At 48.4% G+C, this 17,942-nt stretch overlaps 11 protein-coding genes across 11 annotated transcripts; 8 read left to right on the top strand and 3 right to left on the bottom strand.

Annotated features, from left to right (window-relative positions):
• Positions 1-698: 698 nt before the first annotated feature.
• On the bottom strand, positions 699-1,034 carry EV420DRAFT_1279937 (uncharacterized protein; the record flags this gene model as incomplete). The annotated part of the gene is made up of 1 exon (XM_060468179.1): positions 699-1,034. The coding sequence occupies one exon, from the start codon at positions 1,032-1,034 to the stop codon at positions 699-701; it is 336 nt and encodes a 111-aa protein (XP_060323012.1).
• Positions 1,035-1,188: 154 nt separating this feature from the next.
• Positions 1,189-2,055, top strand: EV420DRAFT_1651370 (uncharacterized protein; the record flags this gene model as incomplete). The annotated part of the gene is made up of 6 exons (XM_060478541.1): positions 1,189-1,236; positions 1,301-1,349; positions 1,406-1,454; positions 1,487-1,649; positions 1,697-1,862; positions 1,916-2,055. The coding sequence occupies 6 exons, from the start codon at positions 1,189-1,191 to the stop codon at positions 2,053-2,055; spliced, it is 615 nt and encodes a 204-aa protein (XP_060323011.1).
• A 4-nt stretch (positions 2,056-2,059) lies between these two features.
• Positions 2,060-2,927, top strand: EV420DRAFT_1208465 (uncharacterized protein). Its single transcript, XM_060466357.1, has one exon. The coding sequence runs from the start codon at positions 2,219-2,221 to the stop codon at positions 2,687-2,689; it is 471 nt and encodes a 156-aa protein (XP_060323010.1). The 5' UTR covers positions 2,060-2,218; the 3' UTR covers positions 2,690-2,927.
• Positions 2,928-3,224: 297 nt separating this feature from the next.
• On the top strand, positions 3,225-4,228 carry EV420DRAFT_1208653 (uncharacterized protein). Its single transcript, XM_060466359.1, has 4 exons — positions 3,225-3,447; positions 3,502-3,574; positions 3,629-3,707; positions 3,761-4,228. Exons 1-4 carry the CDS (start codon positions 3,379-3,381, stop codon positions 4,098-4,100), a joined length of 561 nt encoding a protein of 186 aa, XP_060323009.1. The 5' UTR covers positions 3,225-3,378; the 3' UTR covers positions 4,101-4,228.
• Positions 4,140-5,719, bottom strand: EV420DRAFT_1736074 (carbohydrate-binding module family 12 protein; the record flags this gene model as incomplete). Its single annotated transcript, XM_060480030.1, has 11 exons — positions 4,140-4,245; positions 4,305-4,345; positions 4,400-4,595; positions 4,648-4,715; positions 4,772-4,781; positions 4,843-5,034; positions 5,088-5,149; positions 5,204-5,225; positions 5,283-5,351; positions 5,405-5,610; positions 5,659-5,719. 11 exons carry the CDS (start codon positions 5,717-5,719, stop codon positions 4,219-4,221), a joined length of 954 nt encoding a protein of 317 aa, XP_060323008.1. The 3' UTR covers positions 4,140-4,218.
• A 262-nt stretch (positions 5,720-5,981) lies between these two features.
• EV420DRAFT_1208580 (UPF0041-domain-containing protein) lies at positions 5,982-6,776 on the top strand. The gene is made up of 5 exons (XM_060466358.1): positions 5,982-6,294; positions 6,346-6,456; positions 6,507-6,580; positions 6,632-6,684; positions 6,736-6,776. The coding sequence occupies exons 1-5, from the start codon at positions 6,243-6,245 to the stop codon at positions 6,752-6,754; spliced, it is 309 nt and encodes a 102-aa protein (XP_060323007.1). The 5' UTR covers positions 5,982-6,242; the 3' UTR covers positions 6,755-6,776.
• On the bottom strand, positions 6,480-7,712 carry EV420DRAFT_1208441 (uncharacterized protein). Its single transcript, XM_060466356.1, has 2 exons — positions 6,794-7,712; positions 6,480-6,719 (listed from the first exon to the last, which is right to left on the bottom strand). Exon 1 carries the CDS (start codon positions 7,462-7,464, stop codon positions 6,799-6,801), a length of 666 nt encoding a protein of 221 aa, XP_060323006.1. The 5' UTR covers positions 7,465-7,712; the 3' UTR covers positions 6,480-6,719; positions 6,794-6,798.
• On the top strand, positions 7,593-8,741 carry EV420DRAFT_1208721 (uncharacterized protein). Its single transcript, XM_060466360.1, has 4 exons — positions 7,593-7,800; positions 7,850-8,009; positions 8,064-8,208; positions 8,302-8,741. The coding sequence occupies exons 1-4, from the start codon at positions 7,753-7,755 to the stop codon at positions 8,420-8,422; spliced, it is 474 nt and encodes a 157-aa protein (XP_060323005.1). The 5' UTR covers positions 7,593-7,752; the 3' UTR covers positions 8,423-8,741.
• Positions 8,742-10,339: 1,598 nt separating this feature from the next.
• Positions 10,340-12,944, top strand: EV420DRAFT_1623247 (uncharacterized protein; the record flags this gene model as incomplete). The annotated part of the gene is made up of 15 exons (XM_060475920.1): positions 10,340-10,711; positions 10,761-10,928; positions 10,982-11,117; positions 11,157-11,199; positions 11,258-11,372; positions 11,425-11,575; positions 11,626-11,746; positions 11,858-11,888; positions 11,942-12,129; positions 12,182-12,287; positions 12,335-12,395; positions 12,514-12,595; positions 12,647-12,720; positions 12,771-12,856; positions 12,894-12,944. The coding sequence occupies 15 exons, from the start codon at positions 10,340-10,342 to the stop codon at positions 12,942-12,944; spliced, it is 1,785 nt and encodes a 594-aa protein (XP_060323004.1).
• A 213-nt stretch (positions 12,945-13,157) lies between these two features.
• On the top strand, positions 13,158-15,089 carry EV420DRAFT_1585487 (WD40-repeat-containing domain protein). The gene is made up of 5 exons (XM_060474784.1): positions 13,158-13,509; positions 13,559-13,983; positions 14,034-14,574; positions 14,627-14,727; positions 14,753-15,089. Exons 1-5 carry the CDS (start codon positions 13,473-13,475, stop codon positions 14,903-14,905), a joined length of 1,257 nt encoding a protein of 418 aa, XP_060323003.1. The 5' UTR covers positions 13,158-13,472; the 3' UTR covers positions 14,906-15,089.
• A 421-nt stretch (positions 15,090-15,510) lies between these two features.
• EV420DRAFT_1651362 (Na+ dependent nucleoside transporter C-terminus-domain-containing protein) lies at positions 15,511-17,835 on the top strand (the record flags this gene model as incomplete). The annotated part of the gene is made up of 12 exons (XM_060478540.1): positions 15,511-15,794; positions 15,845-16,058; positions 16,110-16,207; positions 16,260-16,449; positions 16,501-16,580; positions 16,639-16,754; positions 16,815-16,835; positions 16,890-17,104; positions 17,156-17,220; positions 17,278-17,305; positions 17,430-17,770; positions 17,820-17,835. The coding sequence occupies 12 exons, from the start codon at positions 15,511-15,513 to the stop codon at positions 17,833-17,835; spliced, it is 1,668 nt and encodes a 555-aa protein (XP_060323002.1).
• Between the last annotated feature and the right edge of the window lie 107 nt (positions 17,836-17,942).

Here is a 17,942-nt window from a genome sequence, read left to right as displayed (position 1 = left end):
ACTTACAAGTGATGTCAGACCCGTCAAAACCATATTTTCCATTTCTGAAGTCACTTTGGCTCGGGCATCCTCGATATAAGGTACATGAACCGCGATGGCATTTACCGACCTTAAAGATATTCGGGATTCAGTTGATGTCCTTCTATATCCGATTGACGGGTTTCCTCGGACGTACATGAAGCCGAATCATCCAGTAACGACACTGCAGTGGGGTCACGCAAGTCCACGAACCGATGAATCTAGGGACATACCAAGCTCCGCGATGCTAAGCGCTGCCTTTGCGATAGTGCGCTCTTTGGCGTCCTCGAGGTCTTGACCCAAAGCAGATTCATCGGATTTGCTTCGGATAAGCGGCAGCGGCAGATCCGGGGTGCTACTACCGGACTCCATCTCGGCCATCTGTATTTGAAGTCTGCGAGCGAGAATCACAAATCGAGAAGTGCGACGTAGAACATCCGATGCCTGCTGAAGTTTCTGGAGACGGGAGACATTGGCTTGAAGGGACTGATATGGCGCACGAACTTTGAGACGTAATCTAGTAAGGATGGGTACATGTGGCATTGAATGGAACCACAAGACGCACTTTTCGAGAGAATGATCAAGGTCGGCGAGCCCGGCGCGAACAGAATTGAGGGAACCGGATAGTTCATTTGCACTTGCTGCTTGTGAAAGAAATCTTGATGATGGTTGGTCACCTATTATCCAAAAATAATGAATGAACAATGTGCTGAATGACAATATGCACTCACAAGAGTCTTTATTTGCTTGGAGACATCGTCAATGCCAAAAGTGAGTTTCGATATCGCTATGGAGATTTCTTCTTTTCCTGGTGCCTCGGCAAGCTTGTTGGAAGAAATCAAAGGCTTTGTACGTGTGTCGGATGGAAGGACATATGGCTCGCCGGCAAGGACAGCATTGGCGTAGTCATTAGGGTCGAATTCGGCACTTGCGAATACGGAGTAGTCTGTCAGGTGTGGTGAGACGATGGCGAGAGAATAAGGTGCAACAAGCCACGTACCAGCAGGAGCAGACATAGAATACGAGTCGACGTCCAAGCTGATCACATGACCATTGCTACGCGTTATGACGTCACCTGCATACTTCTATTCTCGGCCGTCATGCCGGGGAGTATAAATATCGGAGGTTCCAATCGCGATTGACATTCATCTCTTAGCTCCCCCCCTCCTCATGTCGTACGCCTACTATCATCAAGCCCCCGGCTGGGGGTCCAATCAGGTATTCGTTGGGATTTCTCTGATTGTCCAGATTCCCTTGTATTGACGGCCCTTTACTTATTTAGTTCCATTTCGGGGCACCACCTGCTCCCACATTTCAGCCTCAGCCATCTTGTGTGTATTATATTACCTCTTATCTTACGCGCACGTTTCTGATTCCCGTCATAAAGGGGGTGGCATTGATTATTACCGTGCCCATGCCTTGAATCAGGCTGATCCGTGAGCATACGTTCCCTCGTTATGTTCCCCAGTGCTCATTCAACGAATTCGCTATCTCCTTCTACGTCTCCATCACTCAGACACCTCTTTGATAATGCCTGGAATCGTGTCAGAGATTTTAGTTCCAATTCTGGAGGCCTCGGTGTAGGCATACACGAAGCCCGACATTGGCACTCTCGTGCCTACGGTGGTTTGGTATGAATTATCTACCTCTCTATTGGCTCTACGTGATCCGCTCATAGGGGACTTTCCAGGGTGAACTCAACCAAATGCTTCCACAAGAAATAGGCCACGCTGCTGCTTACGAAGCCTATCGTACATGGATTCACAATAGCTCCATTTACGAACCGCTGAGTGGCGACTTTGAAAGGCAACGAGAGGCTCTCATCGGTCTTGCTGTAGCGGAATGTCAGTTATGCCTGTCTCGCCCCACTGTTGCACTCACCGTGTTATGAATGTAGGCTCGCGGTTACTGAGCTATACCTCCCGCGGCATGGACAATTACGCTCGTTCAGCCGCAGCAGACGCTGCAGCGATGACCGCATCGATAATATTTTATTGGGCAAGTCATCATTTGTTTTCCTCATACTTCAACAATTAATTTGGATCTGCAGAGCCGTGATCACGATGACGATTACCGGGGACGTGGATCCCAGGGAGACCCATATGATGACAGATATGAATATGATTCCGACGTTCTCCATGGACACCATCGCGGCCGATCGCACTCTCGACGCCGATCTCACTCAGTATCCTCATACAACATGCCTTACTCAGGGGGCGGAATGACATCCGCAGTGCCTATCCCGATACCCGGGATGGCGTCAAGCATCGCCTACCCAGGACAGCAAGGACCTTATGGAGGGAGCTATGGACAGCCAGGAGCTTACGGGCAGCCAGGATCTTACCCAGGACAGCCCGGATCTTATCCTGGTCAGTATGCGGGGTCGCAATATGGGGGCGGCGTGCCCATGTCGATGCACGGTGGGGGGACTACCTATGCTGGTTCAGATCCAGGAGGCCCCATGGGTAGTGGTGGATACGTCACGACACAGCTACCTATGGCTATGCGTCCTCGGAGCGTCTCCATGTCAATGCCTGGACACTACCCCCACACTCCATACTCCGCAGGCGGGTATGATGATTGGCGGGGTTCCTCAAGCTCAGATCATGCCTCAGGTGCCGCAAAGCCAGGTAGTCGTCTTGAAACCGAACAAGAAGCACCGTCACCATAAACATCATCATCGATCAAGGTCTCGCTCCAGCAGATATTAGTTTGTGCCCATCTTTGCTGTAACTGTACAACATGACTTGTCTTTTGTATCATGCGTCCTCATCTTACCAGTTCATCTATCTATTCATATCCCGTTGTCACATATGTACCCTACTTTGTACTCGCATGTTCGAATTGTAATGATTGTTACTGATAGTTGGAAACTACCACTATGTATGACGCAGTTACTGTGGCAATGCAGTACTGCACGGTCGTTTTCCAAGGCGACTTCCACCCCACGTGCTATGTAGTATCCGACTGAAATCGGTGCATATGGGATAATATGTCGAGGATGGTGATATGCGGCCCACCCGTAGTCGCCGCCAGAAATCCAAGAAGGCATCGACCATAAAATGCGATCAATGTCCCCCAAAGGTGTTCAACGCCACACAAGTCCTTGACAGCCAAAGAGTGTATACAAAAACCGATGCCCGTAAATGCTTGCGAACACAGTTCTGACTCTTCGTTTCCTAGTAGGCAGTAACATAGACAACGTCAAGGATACCGACCGCGTACTGAATTCCTGCGTATGTGGAAACGCCGAGCATATATACCATGAACCAGCAACGTCAATAGGGCGAACAGGCTGGTCCTGATCGATTCACGTCTGGCGTATCCGCTCACGAATTCACGTACTGGAGAGTAATTTTCATGTCAAATGCCTGTCCGCATCAAGTCGAACAAATTCTGTTTTGCCTTCCGGTGCGGCTTGGGGTCCTGGTAAGGGATTTCTTCTTGGAATGTCGGTCCGAGAAAGCTAAGCATTATTTGTAGATCATCGGAGTGTTGGGCGTGGCGCTAGGAGGTATTATCGCTGTTGGAGGTATCATTCAGTACACTCACCTAGGTAAGAATGAGCACATCAATCACGTCCTCCCCTCCTAACTGGCTGTGGAACCAGGTGGTGACATCAAGAATAAGTTGCCATATGTCATCCAGATAGTCGTATATGGATTATACGCGATTATATCTCTTGGCGGGTAAGTGGAGCCTCCACAAGCGCGGTGATGCATGCTGACACCACGGGAAACAGATTAGTGGGGGCTGTCATCAAACGCATTGGTTTAATCAAGACGTTCTATTTCATCCTCATCGTGCATGTCATGTTTAGCATTGCCTCCGGATCCTTCTCCATCTATCGGTATTTCAAAGATGCGCCCGACAGCGTGAGATCATGTGTCAATGGATCCCAGGACGATCTGGTCGTCGAGGGATGCGAAAAGGGTGTATCCGTGATGAAAGGTGTATTGATCGGAGTCTTCGTTTTCGTATGGTTAATGGAAATATGGGGGTGTATGATCGTCAAGAGCTATTCGAGACAGCTAGAAGATGAGGCAGATGTAAAAGCATATGCGAATAGGCAGTGGGGGTAGCTTTCTGATCATGGACCGAATGTGAAAACTTTGAACGCTCTTATTCGATGACTACTTTCGGAACACTTGCAGCGATGACTATTGTACAACAGAATTACTCTGTGGATGACACAAATCACTAGGCGTAGCATAGAACCCTGTAGTTCTTCATATGGGTAATCATTAGTACCCAAATCATCGGTTTACCAGTATCAAATGACTTACGTGGACGGTCTTCTCATGGTTGTCGTACGGGATGACCGCACCTGTGAAACATTAGATCCCTGCTGTTCTTCCATACGTATTCAGAAGTAACGTACCATCGAGCTTGGAACTAGCCTTTCCAGGATGCACGGCACCCTTGTGAGGCGCTTCGGCGATATACAACGGCGTCCCATCGCTCTCGCGACCACCCTCAACGGGGCGAGCGCCTAAAGCAGCTACATCAAGCCTACCACTGGCATCAACCCATCGCAGACCACGCATATCCCCAACGAGGATTTCATAGGTATCGAGCTAATCGGAAAACATCAAATCCAAGCTAGAACGACGAAACAGCGTCACCTACATGGATCTCCTCGTCATCGTATCCAATAACGGCACCTTTCTTGAAGACATCAGATGCTTTGCCGATTTCTGAGAAAAGACTAGTCAGGGGTTCGTCGATGGTAAAATTATGATCGGAGACTCACGAATACCGCCCTGTATTGTGTGAAAACCTGAGTAAGTGCTATTCATCGGAAAGAAGAAGGAACAGATGTACCTCATAAAAGGCGCGACAAATATATAAGGTCCAATCATGCTCCCTGCCGACAACAATTGCGTTGTGAGGGATATTCTTGCCTTGGTTCAAGATCCACTCGGCCGGTCCTCTGGGACCATTGTGGCGGTACTGCTCAGTGCGTGCTTGGGCGTCTTGAAGCCAGTTCTGAAGTGCCCAAGTTTGCGCTTTTTTCTAAAAGAATTGAAAGATGAAGGACAAGAATGCGTATGCCCGAATTGACTAACCTCTTCTTCGCTCTTTTTATGCCCCTTGAAAGCCAAGTAGCCGGCGCCGAGAAGAGCGGCACCTACAAGCAAAGATGTGAGCTGAAGATGACGGTCAAAAGGACACGAGGTTGTACCTGCTACGAGACCTCCGCCTACCTATTAGTTGAAGGTCAGATGCGGCAAGCTCCTTTTCATGAAAGACAAAAGTTTCACCTCAAGCTGATGTTTCTTCTCACCATCGAAATCGAACCAAGCCTTGTGGTCTGGTTTCTTGTCAGGCGCCTCTGTGAGAGAATAAGATTGTTGTTGAAATGATACAAGGGAAAGACACGCACGTTCATTGTAGTGAGGTTGCTCCTGAGGTGGGGGTGGAGGCTGGTATTGCTGCTGCTGCTGTCCCTGGTTATAGCCCGGTTGATAACCAGAGTTGTCGCATTCGCCAGTATGATCTTCATCTGAGAGGCGTCCCCACAAAGCGGGAGTGTTGTCGGGAGCCAGTCAGACTGAGAGGAATGCGGCTGGATGATCTTGTATCGATGGCCTGCATAACTTGAGCTATATATTGCGCGCTCAGTAGAGGGGAGCTTACCATTGTACTGAACAATGTCGCCGTGGTTGTATTGAGTGCCAGGTTCCCAGTATTGAGTCATGGTTGCAGGAAGAGATGAGGATGAACGAGACGGAAGAGTCCGGTGTGTTATATCGAAGGGAGGTGGCGTGGGCCGCGATGTATTGCGTCAGGGTGACTCAGGACCCAGACGATGGATGTGTACTGATCAGTCTATATCGATGAATCAAAGGCCACCAGACCAGACACGTTCAATGCCAAGATCTGGGCATCGATGAAAGCAAGTACCATTTGCAGATGCTGCCTTGGAGACAATACGGACTAGAATCAGCATCAGTGACTGAAGAATGCGAGAAATGCTTTCAGTTGCGATGGGAGTCGATACCGGCCAGTAACCTCCGTGTTCACAGCCCTTCGACAGATCCATTGCGGTCAAGGAGATTCGACTACTCGCTGATGAGTACTAGTGCTCACTAACATTGTAGTTGTCGGCGTCGTAGTGGCGCCGTGGGAACAATTTTAGACTTACTCATCTCCATTACGAGAACAAATAGTGTGGGGCAGCCTCCGTTCACTACGTCCACTCCCTTCGAAAATCCTACACAATGTCGGCGCCAGCAGTATCCAAGTTTCAAGCATTCATGAACCATCCAGCGGGTGCGGTGTCTTCGCGTCTCGACTAGTATCCTCACCGACGACTGGCTGCAGGTCCGAAGACAGTTTTCTTCTGGGCTCCAATGATGAAGTGGGGTCTTGTTGCTGCAGGTCTCAAGGACCTGTCGAGACCAGTGGAGAAATTGAGCGTCTCTCAAAATCTCGGTTCGTCGTAGCCGTTTTTTTCCCTGCAACACCAGCTCATTGACTTCAAGCGCTGACTGCAACCGGGTTCATCTGGGTGCGGTATGCCTTTGTAATAACGCCTGTTAATTACAGTCTTGCTGGAGTATGCGAATCATGTTTTTTCGTTGCGCCTAAACCTCACCCCCGTTCCTAGGTCAACTTTTTCGTTGGATTGAGTGGCTTAACACAGCTGGGAAGGATTGCCAAGTGCGTCGTCCTCTTCTGCCTTTGTTGGTTGATGCCTGACGTCCATTGCAGCAACAAGTGGCTTTCATGAGCACTCGCGGATATAATACATATTATACGTTCGAATTACATAGATTATCGTGAGACTGTTGTCTTGGCTCTGCTGTCATTTCCATCATCTTGTCCTCTTCCATCTGCCATAACGTCCATCGCCATATCCCACCACCGTGTGATTGCCCCAATCACCTCCTTGGCATTAAAGTCGCTACGGCTTTCCGGCTCATTTTTTGTTTCCTGCCACGCTCGGTGACGATCAAATGACTCCCAAACCCGGGGCCTCTGCGGGGGTGTCCTCGGTTTACGTTTTGAGGTTTGTCCACTGGGACTATTCAACATATCCATCGCCATCTCTCCAAGGCTAGACCATGGCATCAATCCTCCACTTTTGTTGGCCTGTAGTTGTTGGCTACCAAGCACCCATCCTGAGGCCCCGATTAGAGCGGCCACAATGGTGCCCCATTTGATAAACCAGAAGCTGGTGCGCAACATCCAGCTTGTAGTCCGATACAGACTCATGAGAGCGATATACGCTGAGAACACAGCGATAAGAGGGGGTAGTAGTGTTTGCGCATCCCATTGGAGAGGATTCGTTGAGACAAGCTCGCCGACCAGAGTGTAGAATGCGGTGCAAAACGCCAAACAGTGCGACAGCATAGAGATAATGAAGGAGTAGACTGGTGGTGGCAGTTGTTCCTTCAGAAAGGAGAGTATAGGCTCCAGGAACTCGGTAAGAAGGTCCATTGTTGAACGGGTCACTGCTGGTTAACTGGAGTGTCAATAAGAGAAGCACGAGCAAAACACGACTGACCCGGATGTCCGGCACGGAGTTGCTATATATGGACCGGAAAATGGGGTTCTCATTAGGTACTCGAAGCAAATAGCCGTCAATAATCAACAACCATAAAAGGGACCGAGTCTCATACGAATCCCATCCAGGGCGTCTTCTCTCCTTTCCATCACCTCCTTCCTCCGCTGTCCCGTCTTTGCTGTACCGACCCTAAGTCTTCTCTGTCCTTGTCACTATCCGTCATGGCCATGAAAAGAAAATTTGATGATGCCGGCGACGCGACGTACAAGGTACGCGTCTTGATCCATACTATCCCCCTTGCCAACTCTGCGCTTTCAGGAAGCAAAACAGCTGAAATGCGTTCCTTTCCCCCACTGCGAACCTGACAACGACGTCGCAATGTCTGACGCCGAGCCTCTTTATTCCTCTCATCATATGCGCGCCTCTTCTAATGCCAGCTCAGCATCCTCCGACACAGATTCTCCTTCGACGGAATCTCGTACGTAACGCAGCTACCCTTTTAACTCTCACAAGTCGTTTACCACACTCTCAGCCGCCTACCCGAACTTTGAAATCTACCCCCTTCCTTTCTTCAACAGCGCTGAAGCCGTCGACCAAAATTCTCACCCTTACTCAGACTACTCGACTCAACCTAACATCGGTCTCTTGCAGCCTCACAGCAACTTCGTACATCACGGGTAGGTGCACGTTCTAACTTACCTTGTGCGGTCCTTGTCAGTCGAACTATGCTCATGATGTCTTCCTTGCCTTGCACGAATTCGTGTTCTTAGTTCCCATTGCTCGCAAATTCCGAAATTACGTGTCGCCTGCGCTTCCGGAGTCCATGGACAACGTACGATGTGGAGTTTCTGCGAACAATGCGGCGCGATTTCCATGGTCGACAGTGATTGAACACCAGACGATCTCGACAGCCATCCTTTTTCACCTTTGAACCCATCTCTCTTTCCATCTCCTTTTCGCCACCTACCATGTCGACCTCTGCTTGCATCTCCCTTTTCATCCCTTTCGCTCCTCCTTTTGTTATTTTATACATTTTTTATTCCTTTCAACTCTTGGCGACTCTCATCCGGTATCTCTGATGTATCGGCACACACTCACCCAGTAAAACTTACCGGCACTCCTCTTTCGACGTCCTTTCCGGAACATCGATTCTTGCGACCTCGTCTGCTCAAAATGTCACATACAACCCATCAGCATTCGATATGTCCCAACTGTATATATTGGCTCCGGACTCATTCGTATATATAAGTACCTTGTAGTACTGTCTTGTTGCTGCTCGCTTGCGCTAAAATATCTATGCTTATCGTTAAAGTGGTGGTGATCTCTGATGAGGTGCATTTTACGAATGTGTTTCGCTGAGAAATACCGTGGATATTTCATGTCGCACTTTGAAAGGAATTTTCATGGCTGTTTGTATTGAGCGCTTGAGCTTCCAGTGATAGAGTTTTCTTGCACGAGTGGAGAGAGTAACTTTAACTTTGTTGTTTTGGTTTTCTAATTTATCTCGGTGTTCTCGGGAAGTTCTTCTATGCGCTCGCAAGTTCCCCAAGTCCATACCTTACTTAGACCTTCTTTCATCATCCCAAAATGCCCCTGTCTATCAATGCAAACGGCTGTAAATATGCTGTTCCGACCGTATGAGGTAACGTTGATGTGCTGTCGGGCAGTCAACTACGTGTACACACCAAGTACATCTGGTAGGCACTTGACCAGGTGGTTCAGTCATCTGAAGGCATGTCATGGTTTGGAGCATTTATAATTTGTAAGTAAGAACTGCTAGTCCAAGTTTCAATCATTTCCTCAAAAACGCACGAACGTCTGCCACTAGTCCTTGAAGCTTGAATATTTGAATCTTGAAGGCAGACAGTCCAAGGCCAAAATCTCTCGCAGTTGAAGTTTTGGAGGACGGGCCGTTTGGATGCTCCAGATTCCCAGTAAGCCACTCTGAATCGTTCAGGTGTATTTCAGCTTTCCCAATGATTTCAAAGCGCAGTGGTACACGACGCAAAAACAAGCACTTGCCAAGTGCTTGTTTTTGCGTCCTAGACTCTGCATTTGCCTCGGCGGAAAAAAATTGCGCTTTTATGTGATGCGACAAATACCTAGCGTACTTGACAGCTCCAACAACCAGGGCTGGCTGGCTGACGGCCGGTGAGCTCATAACCTTCGTCCTGGACTCGTTTGCATACTTGTGAATTATGGCTCATTATTTTCACATTATCTCAGGATGGCATGCATAGGATGTACGACCGTGATGAAAAAGCTTCAGCTAAGCTTCGACTGAGCTGCATGCGGTAATACATTCAAGATTACGGCGCTCCATTGCAATCAGCCATGTTTCCATGCGGAATAAGGGGTCTCCGGCTCTTCGCTCTGATGCATCGATTACTTAGCTGTCCAGCTGGGCTGAACATTTTAGGCGGTCTGTCATCGCCATATACCCCCATGCGGCTTCAGTTCCACTCGGAAAGAGATCCGATACTGTTAAGGAGACTGTTTCTGTCTCAAGCTCGTCTAACGCTGACTAGGATTGCTGTTGAAACTGGACCCACTTTAGACAACTCCAAGTCAGCTATCCGATCTTCCCGGGATGCTAGAAAATGTGCGTCATAGGTAGGTTGTACAGCTAATAATTTGATTAGACATCATCGGCAACATTCTCTGGACCATGCTTCCTCTTTGGCCCAGCGGCAGAAGCTCCACTTTGATGACACTTGTTTCCATTCTAGACGAGTAATACACTGCTATAAAACTCTCCACACCCCGCATTACTCGTCCCCATCCTTCTCCAGTATTTCTCCCCACATCATGGCTACTACCGCCGAGAAAGAAAAGCGTGACTCGGAGTCGTTTCACGAGTACACCAACGCTGGCGGGCGCAAGGCCGAATCTACCCAGAACATCAATGCCAAGCTAGCTAATCCTCTCGCTGGATTGTCGCATGAACAGCTAATTCAGGATGCAAAGGATTTCGCCAAGCGTTATGATTTGGACGATCTATCGCTGGAGCTACAGAAGGGCGCTCTCGTCGCCCAGGACACTACACTGTTCGAGACTCTGCCATTACTGGATGAAGACGACAGAATCGCCCTTAGGCGGGAGCTCACACATCGCTGGGATCAGCCAAAAATGTTGTATTATCTCGTCATCCTGTGCTCAGTCGCTGCAGCCGTGCAAGGCGTACGTGTTGTTCACTCTTCGCCCTTTCATTCTGCTCATAAGCATTCAGATGGACGAGACTGTTATTAACGGAGCTCAACTTTTCTTCCCGAAACAATTTGGCATAGATCCTAATACACAGGATGGTAATGCTAGTAAGAATCAATGGATACTGGGTCTAGTAAACTCCGCGCCTTATTTATGCTGCGCCGTCCTGGGTTGTTGGTTAACGCATCCAGTAGGCTTTCACTCATCCACCATTCAACAGCATATAATAACATATTTATACAGCTAAATCAATGGTTTGGACGTCGAGGGACCATCTTCATAACAGCACTATTTTCGTTCCTCACTTGCATATGGCAAGGCGTTACCAATTCCTGGGAACATCTCTTCGTTGCTAGATTCATCCTCGGAATTGGCATTGGTCCCTAAGAGCGCGACAGTTCCTGTATATGCAGCCGAGTGCGCGCCTCTCCACCTATTCGCGGGGCCCTCGTAATGATGTGGTACGTTTCCACGTCGTATCCAACTTTAACTACGTAACATCTAAGGTATTTGGGACAGGCAAACTTGGACAGCCTTCGGTATCATGCTCGGCTTTGTTGCCGATTTGGCTTTTTATAGAGTGCCCGATAAGCCACATATCACCGGTCTCAACTGGCGTCTAATGTTGAGTAGCGTGAGTAGCAACTGAAAATATTCCGTGTTATCGTTGTCTAACTTCAGTCAAGGCTGGCCTTCCCGCTCTTTTCATTGTGGTTCAAGTGTTTTTCTGTCCCGAATCTCCTCGGTGGTATATGATGAAAGGCCGCTACAGGGAAGCGTACAACTCCCTCTTAAGGTTGCGACACAAGCCCATCCAAGCTGCGAGAGATTTGTATTGTATGTCTAAGTGTTTGTCGAACTCAACTTCTGTACTTAGCCGTCTGCAGATATTCATGTTCAACTCGAAACTGAGAAGCAGATTACTCGGGATCGGAGTAAATTGTGGGAGCTTTTTTCCATTCCACGGAATCGCCGTGCTACCCTTGCCTCCGGTATTGTTATGTTCATGTGAGTATATTTTCTTCTTGGCTGGCACACGGTACTGAGCGTTGTATTTAGGCAACAATTGTAAGTCTGTGTTGTTTTTCCGCGTCCATTCTGATGTAAATATATTCTTAGCTGCGGTATCAACGTCATTGCATACTATTCGGTAAGCTGTCCTTGGCATGCGAGGAGATACAATCGAACTCACACGCCTGATAGTCTAATATTTTTTCTGAGGCCAATTTCACCGAGATTCAAGCACTTTTGGCTTCGTGGGGCTTTGGCATGGTCAACTGGTTGTTTGCGTTCCCTGCCGTATGGACCATCGATACTTTCGGTCGTCGCAACCTACTCCTGACGACTTTCCCGTTGATGACGATCTTCTTGCTTTTGACTGGCTTTGCCTTGTAAGCCTATCCAGTTCCGCATAGATCATAACGCTCAACAGTCCCGTTTCAGCTGGATTCCTGAAGAAAATGAACATGCGAGGATCGGTGTGATCGCTTTGGGTATCTACCTGTTTACAATGGCGTACTCGCCTGGAGAGGGACCTGTGCCCTTTACAGTAAGTCAAACGAAGAGAGATAGAACATCAGCTTATTATTATTGCAGTATTCAGCTGAGGCATTCCCTCTATACATCCGTGACTTAGGAATGTCGTATGCTACTGTGAGTACAGCAGATTTTGTGTGCTTCCATCCTTCTGACCGCCAATGCTGTTATTTTAGGCAACACTTTGGTTCTTGTAAGTGCTGCTATTAATCTATGAATAAATTGTTAACGGCGTACAGTAATTTGTTGTTTCTATTACATTCCTCGGCTTCTTGGGGCATTCAAGCCTCAAGGCGCTTTTGGTTGGTACGCCGCATGGAAGTGAGTGTTTCGATGCCTTTTCAATGCTGTTCTATGATGTGCTGTTTGTAGCGTCTTTGGGTTTTTTGCTATATTATTATTCCTGCCCGAGACGAAGGCGCTTTCTTTAGAAGAACTAGACCAAGGTAGGTCCATTCCTCTTTAATTTTACATTCACGTAACATCTTTGCTGCAGTTTTCAGCGTTCCGACGCACGTACACGCTGCATACCAGATTAAAGCACTTCCGCACAACATCAAGAAGTATATCTTTAAAATGAACGTGCCCAGACCTACCGCCGTTGTATGATCATGAACAGCTTGAAGGAGCTCCGAAAACGTATGCGCCTGGAGGGGCGGGGCATGCATGAATACCCAGATCATCCCGACGATGTAATGTTACGTGTGGAGGGATAAGTAATGTGATGGAAAGAACAAGGACACGGAAGAAACGTCACGACTCGACGATTAATGAAGTAAAGATGTTTTGTACTTTTAATGTATCATATATGTACAAGCTATCTGTAACAAGTCGGCCTTTGGCCCGGTCCTTACTCTTCATTTCTTCCCCTCGTTTGTCGCTCCCACTCGCTCCACCGTTCTCGACACGTTCCATAACATCTATTTGATATCCGTTAGTAGTATATAAGAGCTACGTACCGCTGTAGTAGCTCGGGTTTTTCGCAACAAACCAGCCTTTACACCTATCACACATCGCGTGAAACTCCTTCGTGAGAGTACGTGACTTTCGCCACCCTCTCACTATCGTTGTGCTAAAAGGAACCGTGAACACTGGTAACTGGGTTCAAAGCGCCCGATCATAGTCACAGCCACTTGAGCGAGTTGTATTATACCACATCATCTCCTTATGACATCGTACACCACTGGCTGAAACTTCCATGACCCAAACAACTTTTCTTCAATATGAGGCTCCTTGTGCGTATCCGGGTTTGGCTAGTTTTGTTAGTATTGACGCCCTTGATAGGGCCTGTGCACAGTTTAGATTGGTGCAAGTCGGCCGCGCCAGGACAGCAACTTTGGCCGCGCTCTGCCTACCGTATTGGCATCGCCTCATTCACCGAAAATTACAACAACCGCATCGCAGTCATCGGTCTACAAGACGAGCGAGTCCTTGTCGAAGACGACTACACGGACCAATACCCCGACTTTGCCACGCTTTGTGAGGCACCCCACGGATATCCAGCCACCAGTTTGCAGTGGCAGCCAGCTTCAGCGACGAGTCATTCATGGACGCAGAAATCGCCAACGACGGAGTTACTTGCGACCACGGGTGATGCGCTTAGGGTGTGGGAGTATGCAAGCGATGCCTCTTCACAAATGTCGAGTTATGTCGGCCGCCAGTCAGCCGCCATGTCGCATAGTCTTACGTTGAAGACTGCATTGTCGGGGGTGCGCCGCCGTCGTCTGTTCTTGTTTCCAAGATTGACCATGCCTTCCAGCAATCCAAAGTCCAGAATCAGTCAACTGGTGCTCCTTTGACCAATTTCTCATGGAACGAGAAAGTTCCCAGTCTTATTGTGACTTCTTCCATCGATACAACGTGCACAGTCTGGAACATAGATACCGCAGCAGCCATAACACAGCTTATTGCCCATGATCGCGAAGTTTACGACGTTGCATGGTTGCCAGGCTCGACCGATATCTTTGTATCTGTCGGAGCAGATGGCAGTCTTCGCGCTTTTGATTTGAGGAGCTTAGAGCACTCCACAATCCTGTACGAAACACCAGTTCCAAAGAATGTTCCAGTCCCCTCTGTGTCGCCTTCCTCTTCTGCCCGTCCACCGACTTCCCCTTTGCTGAGAATCGCATTCAATCCTTCAGATTCGAATTACATGTCTACATTCCACATGGACGGCTCTGAGGTACAGATATTAGACATGCGGAGTCCTGGCCAGCCCGTCATAGAGTTGAAGGCTCACCATGCGCCGGTTAACGCGTTAGGATGGGGGTCCGCCGAGCACCCTCTGCTAGCAACTGCCGGTCAGTGACAAGTTCCTTCTGCCAGCGACAAACAATTGACTTTTTGTATCAGCTGACGATTGCCAGCTACTATTGTGGGACTTGGCAAGTTACACGCAGACAGGCGCATCACCCAGAAGCGCCGGATCGCGTTTGAATTCTCCGAGACCTGATGTAAAGAAAACGGATAGTCACTGAGCCCGTGATGGCGTACACGGCCCCAAGTCAGATAACGAACTTGGCCTGGTCTCCTTTAATTAAAGGGATGACGATGAATACGGGCCACACTACTGGGACTGGGGAATGGGTAGCCATTGCCAGCGGCAAGTCTATTCGCGCGTTGAAAGTATGATACAGCACCGCTTTGATAGGCATATCGACCAATCCGTGTTATCTGCGACCCCATGGACTTAATTACCGGTTGAATGCTTGCTATATGTGCTTATCATGGCTGCGTGGCTTGTGGCGACACCAGGATCCACTCTTCAATGTATCTGGGGACAGGCTAATATATTTCTTGGCCTTCTTGATTACCTGAGATAAACGTCTGTGCAATCCGCATGGTGTCGTGTCGCAGCATGTGGACCAAGGTCCTATCATGCCATATGTAAGTACCCCGCTGTGCATACGCTCCAATTCGTGGACCTTAGGGGGCCTTATCGTTCGTACGGATCACGCAGTTCCAACTCATGTCGGCCACCAAGACCAGCGCTCAGGTACCCCAGACTAAAGGGCATCACCTGGATAATCGCGAATCTCGTAATCCTTTAACTGCACTATCTCAGTCTAGTCCTGTCTTTCTAGGTTCGAGTGTCGTGACAGCACTGATGGAACCATATGGAAAGAAATTACATCTTCGGATAACGTCCGGTTTTAGCACACGCTTCTTTTAAATAGATCAGAAAGACGGGGCATGATTAGTGCTTCCTACTGCGACGCTCTCCGCCGTTTGCTCTAATGGCCGACACCCAGGCAGCCGATGTCCATCCTTATGCGTCTCCCTTGATCACTTCAGAGCAGACTGCCATACGGCGCAAGACCACGAGCTCGTCTACGTCCTTTGACGAGAAGAAAGGCCATGCTGCCAAAGATCCTGAGGTTGTCATGTCCAACGACAAAGAAGAGGATGGGATCCCAACTTTTTATCAGAGGTTCCGCCCGTTCATCCTAGGAGCGGTCGCAGCTGTTATCTTGGGTTGGTGGATAAGTTCTATAGTATTGAAGGATACACGACATCGCTGGTGAGAGTTTCCCTAATTTGATATCCACTCTCTCATGTGGCCTGGGTTAGGATTGTCCAAACACTCTTTGCTTGGTTCTTCCTCCTTGTCATTGCTTTCCGGTTTATTCCCAACCGCGTTGTGTCGGAACCTGTCAGCGCAGTATGGATGCCGTTAGTTCAAGAACCATGGTACAGATTAAACCGTAGGTTACGACTGGCAATCGGATGGTTGTGTCTTCTCGGAATTGTTTTCGGCTCGGCTTTTGGTTTCAAACTCGAGAATGTAAGGTTATGCTAGCCTTCAGTATATCGGACATTGACGAGTAAAAATTAGGGTTCCAACTATGGCGATCGTGCAATTTCAGTCCTTGGATTGTTCATCTTCCAATGCGGCTTTGTGATTTCGTCAAAGTCGCGTTCCACGATTCCCTGGTAGGTGTTGGAGTCACTGTCATATATTCTTCTCATATATGTTGCTGTGCAGGCCTACCGTTATCGTTGGCTTATTCATCCAACAGGCTATCGCTTTGTTTGTGCTCAAGAGTGGAGCTGGATTCTCAATCTTCAACTGGATCGCAACTCTGGCGGCTGATTTTCTAGGCCAATCTAAAGCGGGAGCAGCCTTCTTCTTCGACGCTGAAACTGTGGCGAAAAGTTGGTTCTTCGTGAACACTGTACGAGCACGTTAACGCATTTCACAATTGTTTGCCTGATGTAATGCTTAGCTCGCGGCGATTATCTTTTTCGTTGCGTTTGTGCAAATGATGTACTACCTTGGGGTGATGCAATGGATACTGAAAAACTTGTCTGTATCATGTCTGTCTTTATTTTCAGCGCTTCTAATCATCTACTTCTTTAATCAGTGCCTGGTTCTTCTTCAAATTACTGGATGTATCCGGTGCTGAAGCCGTTGTGGCCGCTTCATCTCCGTGGATTGGTCAGGGAGAATCTGCCTGTTTGGTTAGACCATACGTTGACCGTACGTGATCAATTGAGGATCCTCTGGTCTCTCTAACGTCCTGCCGTATATACTATCTAGTCATGACAGATTCGGAGTTGCGTGAGTCATTCACTTTCTTCCCTTTCTCCTCGCGTTGATGCTATATCGGAACAGACTTGACGATGACCTCTGGGTTCTCAACAATTGCTGGGTCTGTCATGTCTGCCTACATTTCCTTAGGGGTTCCACCGGAGAACTTGGTAACCTCCTCCGTGATGAGTATTCCGGCGTCCATTGCCATAAGTAAGATTCGAATGCCGGAGGACGACGAGCCCGTCACTCGGGGTAATATTGTCATTGATCGCGGCGAAAGCAAAGAGCGGGCTCCGGTATGTATTACGACGTCTATTCGGCTTAGTGCTTATCGCGGGATGTTACAGAGTAACGCTCTTCACGCTTTTAGCCAGGGCGCTGTTTTCGGTCTTATCGTTGCTGGCCAGATTCTGTAAGCTTCAATGAGGTTTTCATATCAATAAATTTTATCCTCATGCCGTTTTCCAAGGACTAACGTTCTCACTGTCCTATCTTTGGTATCTGCGTGCGTCTGCGTTCTGTATTACACCTATGATGAACTGAAACATTATCCATCTAGTAATCAATGGCCTTCTTACCTGGATCGGTCACGGATTTGGAATCCACCAACTGACTCTCCAGCTCATCATTGGTTATATATTCTACCCTGTTACATTCTTCTTGGGTGTTCCCCGGGCCGAGATCCTCACGGTTTCCCGGTTGCTTGCGACAAAATTGGTCGCGAACGAGTTCTCTGCATACTTGGAGCTCAAAACATTGATGGCTAGTGATGGTGCACTTTCACAGCGAGGATATACGATTGCTTCATATGCGCTTTGTGGGTTTGCCAATCTTGGCTCTCTCGGTATCCAGATTGGCGTACTTGGGGCGCTGGCACCCTCTAAGGGCAAGGTTATTGCTCGCATTGCTGTCTCAGCGATGATTTGCGGATTTTTGTCTACGCTCCAGACCGCCAGTATTGCGTATGTGTTGTTTACTATCCTCATGATACGAGTCCTGACGTCCTTGTAGAGGAATGCTTGTATGAGAGGGATATATGTCCCATTTGCTTCCAAAAGAGGGTGTTATTTACTTTGTAGTTTACGTCTTCATGATATTCAGTGTATTCAGAAAATGACGATCGGTTTCCTGCAC

The sequence above is a fragment of the Desarmillaria tabescens genome, assembly GCF_030435595.1.
Source record: "Desarmillaria tabescens strain CCBAS 213 chromosome Unknown EV420scaffold_95, whole genome shotgun sequence".
NCBI classification, from domain to species: domain Eukaryota; kingdom Fungi; phylum Basidiomycota; class Agaricomycetes; order Agaricales; family Physalacriaceae; genus Desarmillaria; species Desarmillaria tabescens.
Note: the sequence above shows the minus strand (reverse complement) of the source record. Positions and strands in the feature narration are given on the sequence as shown.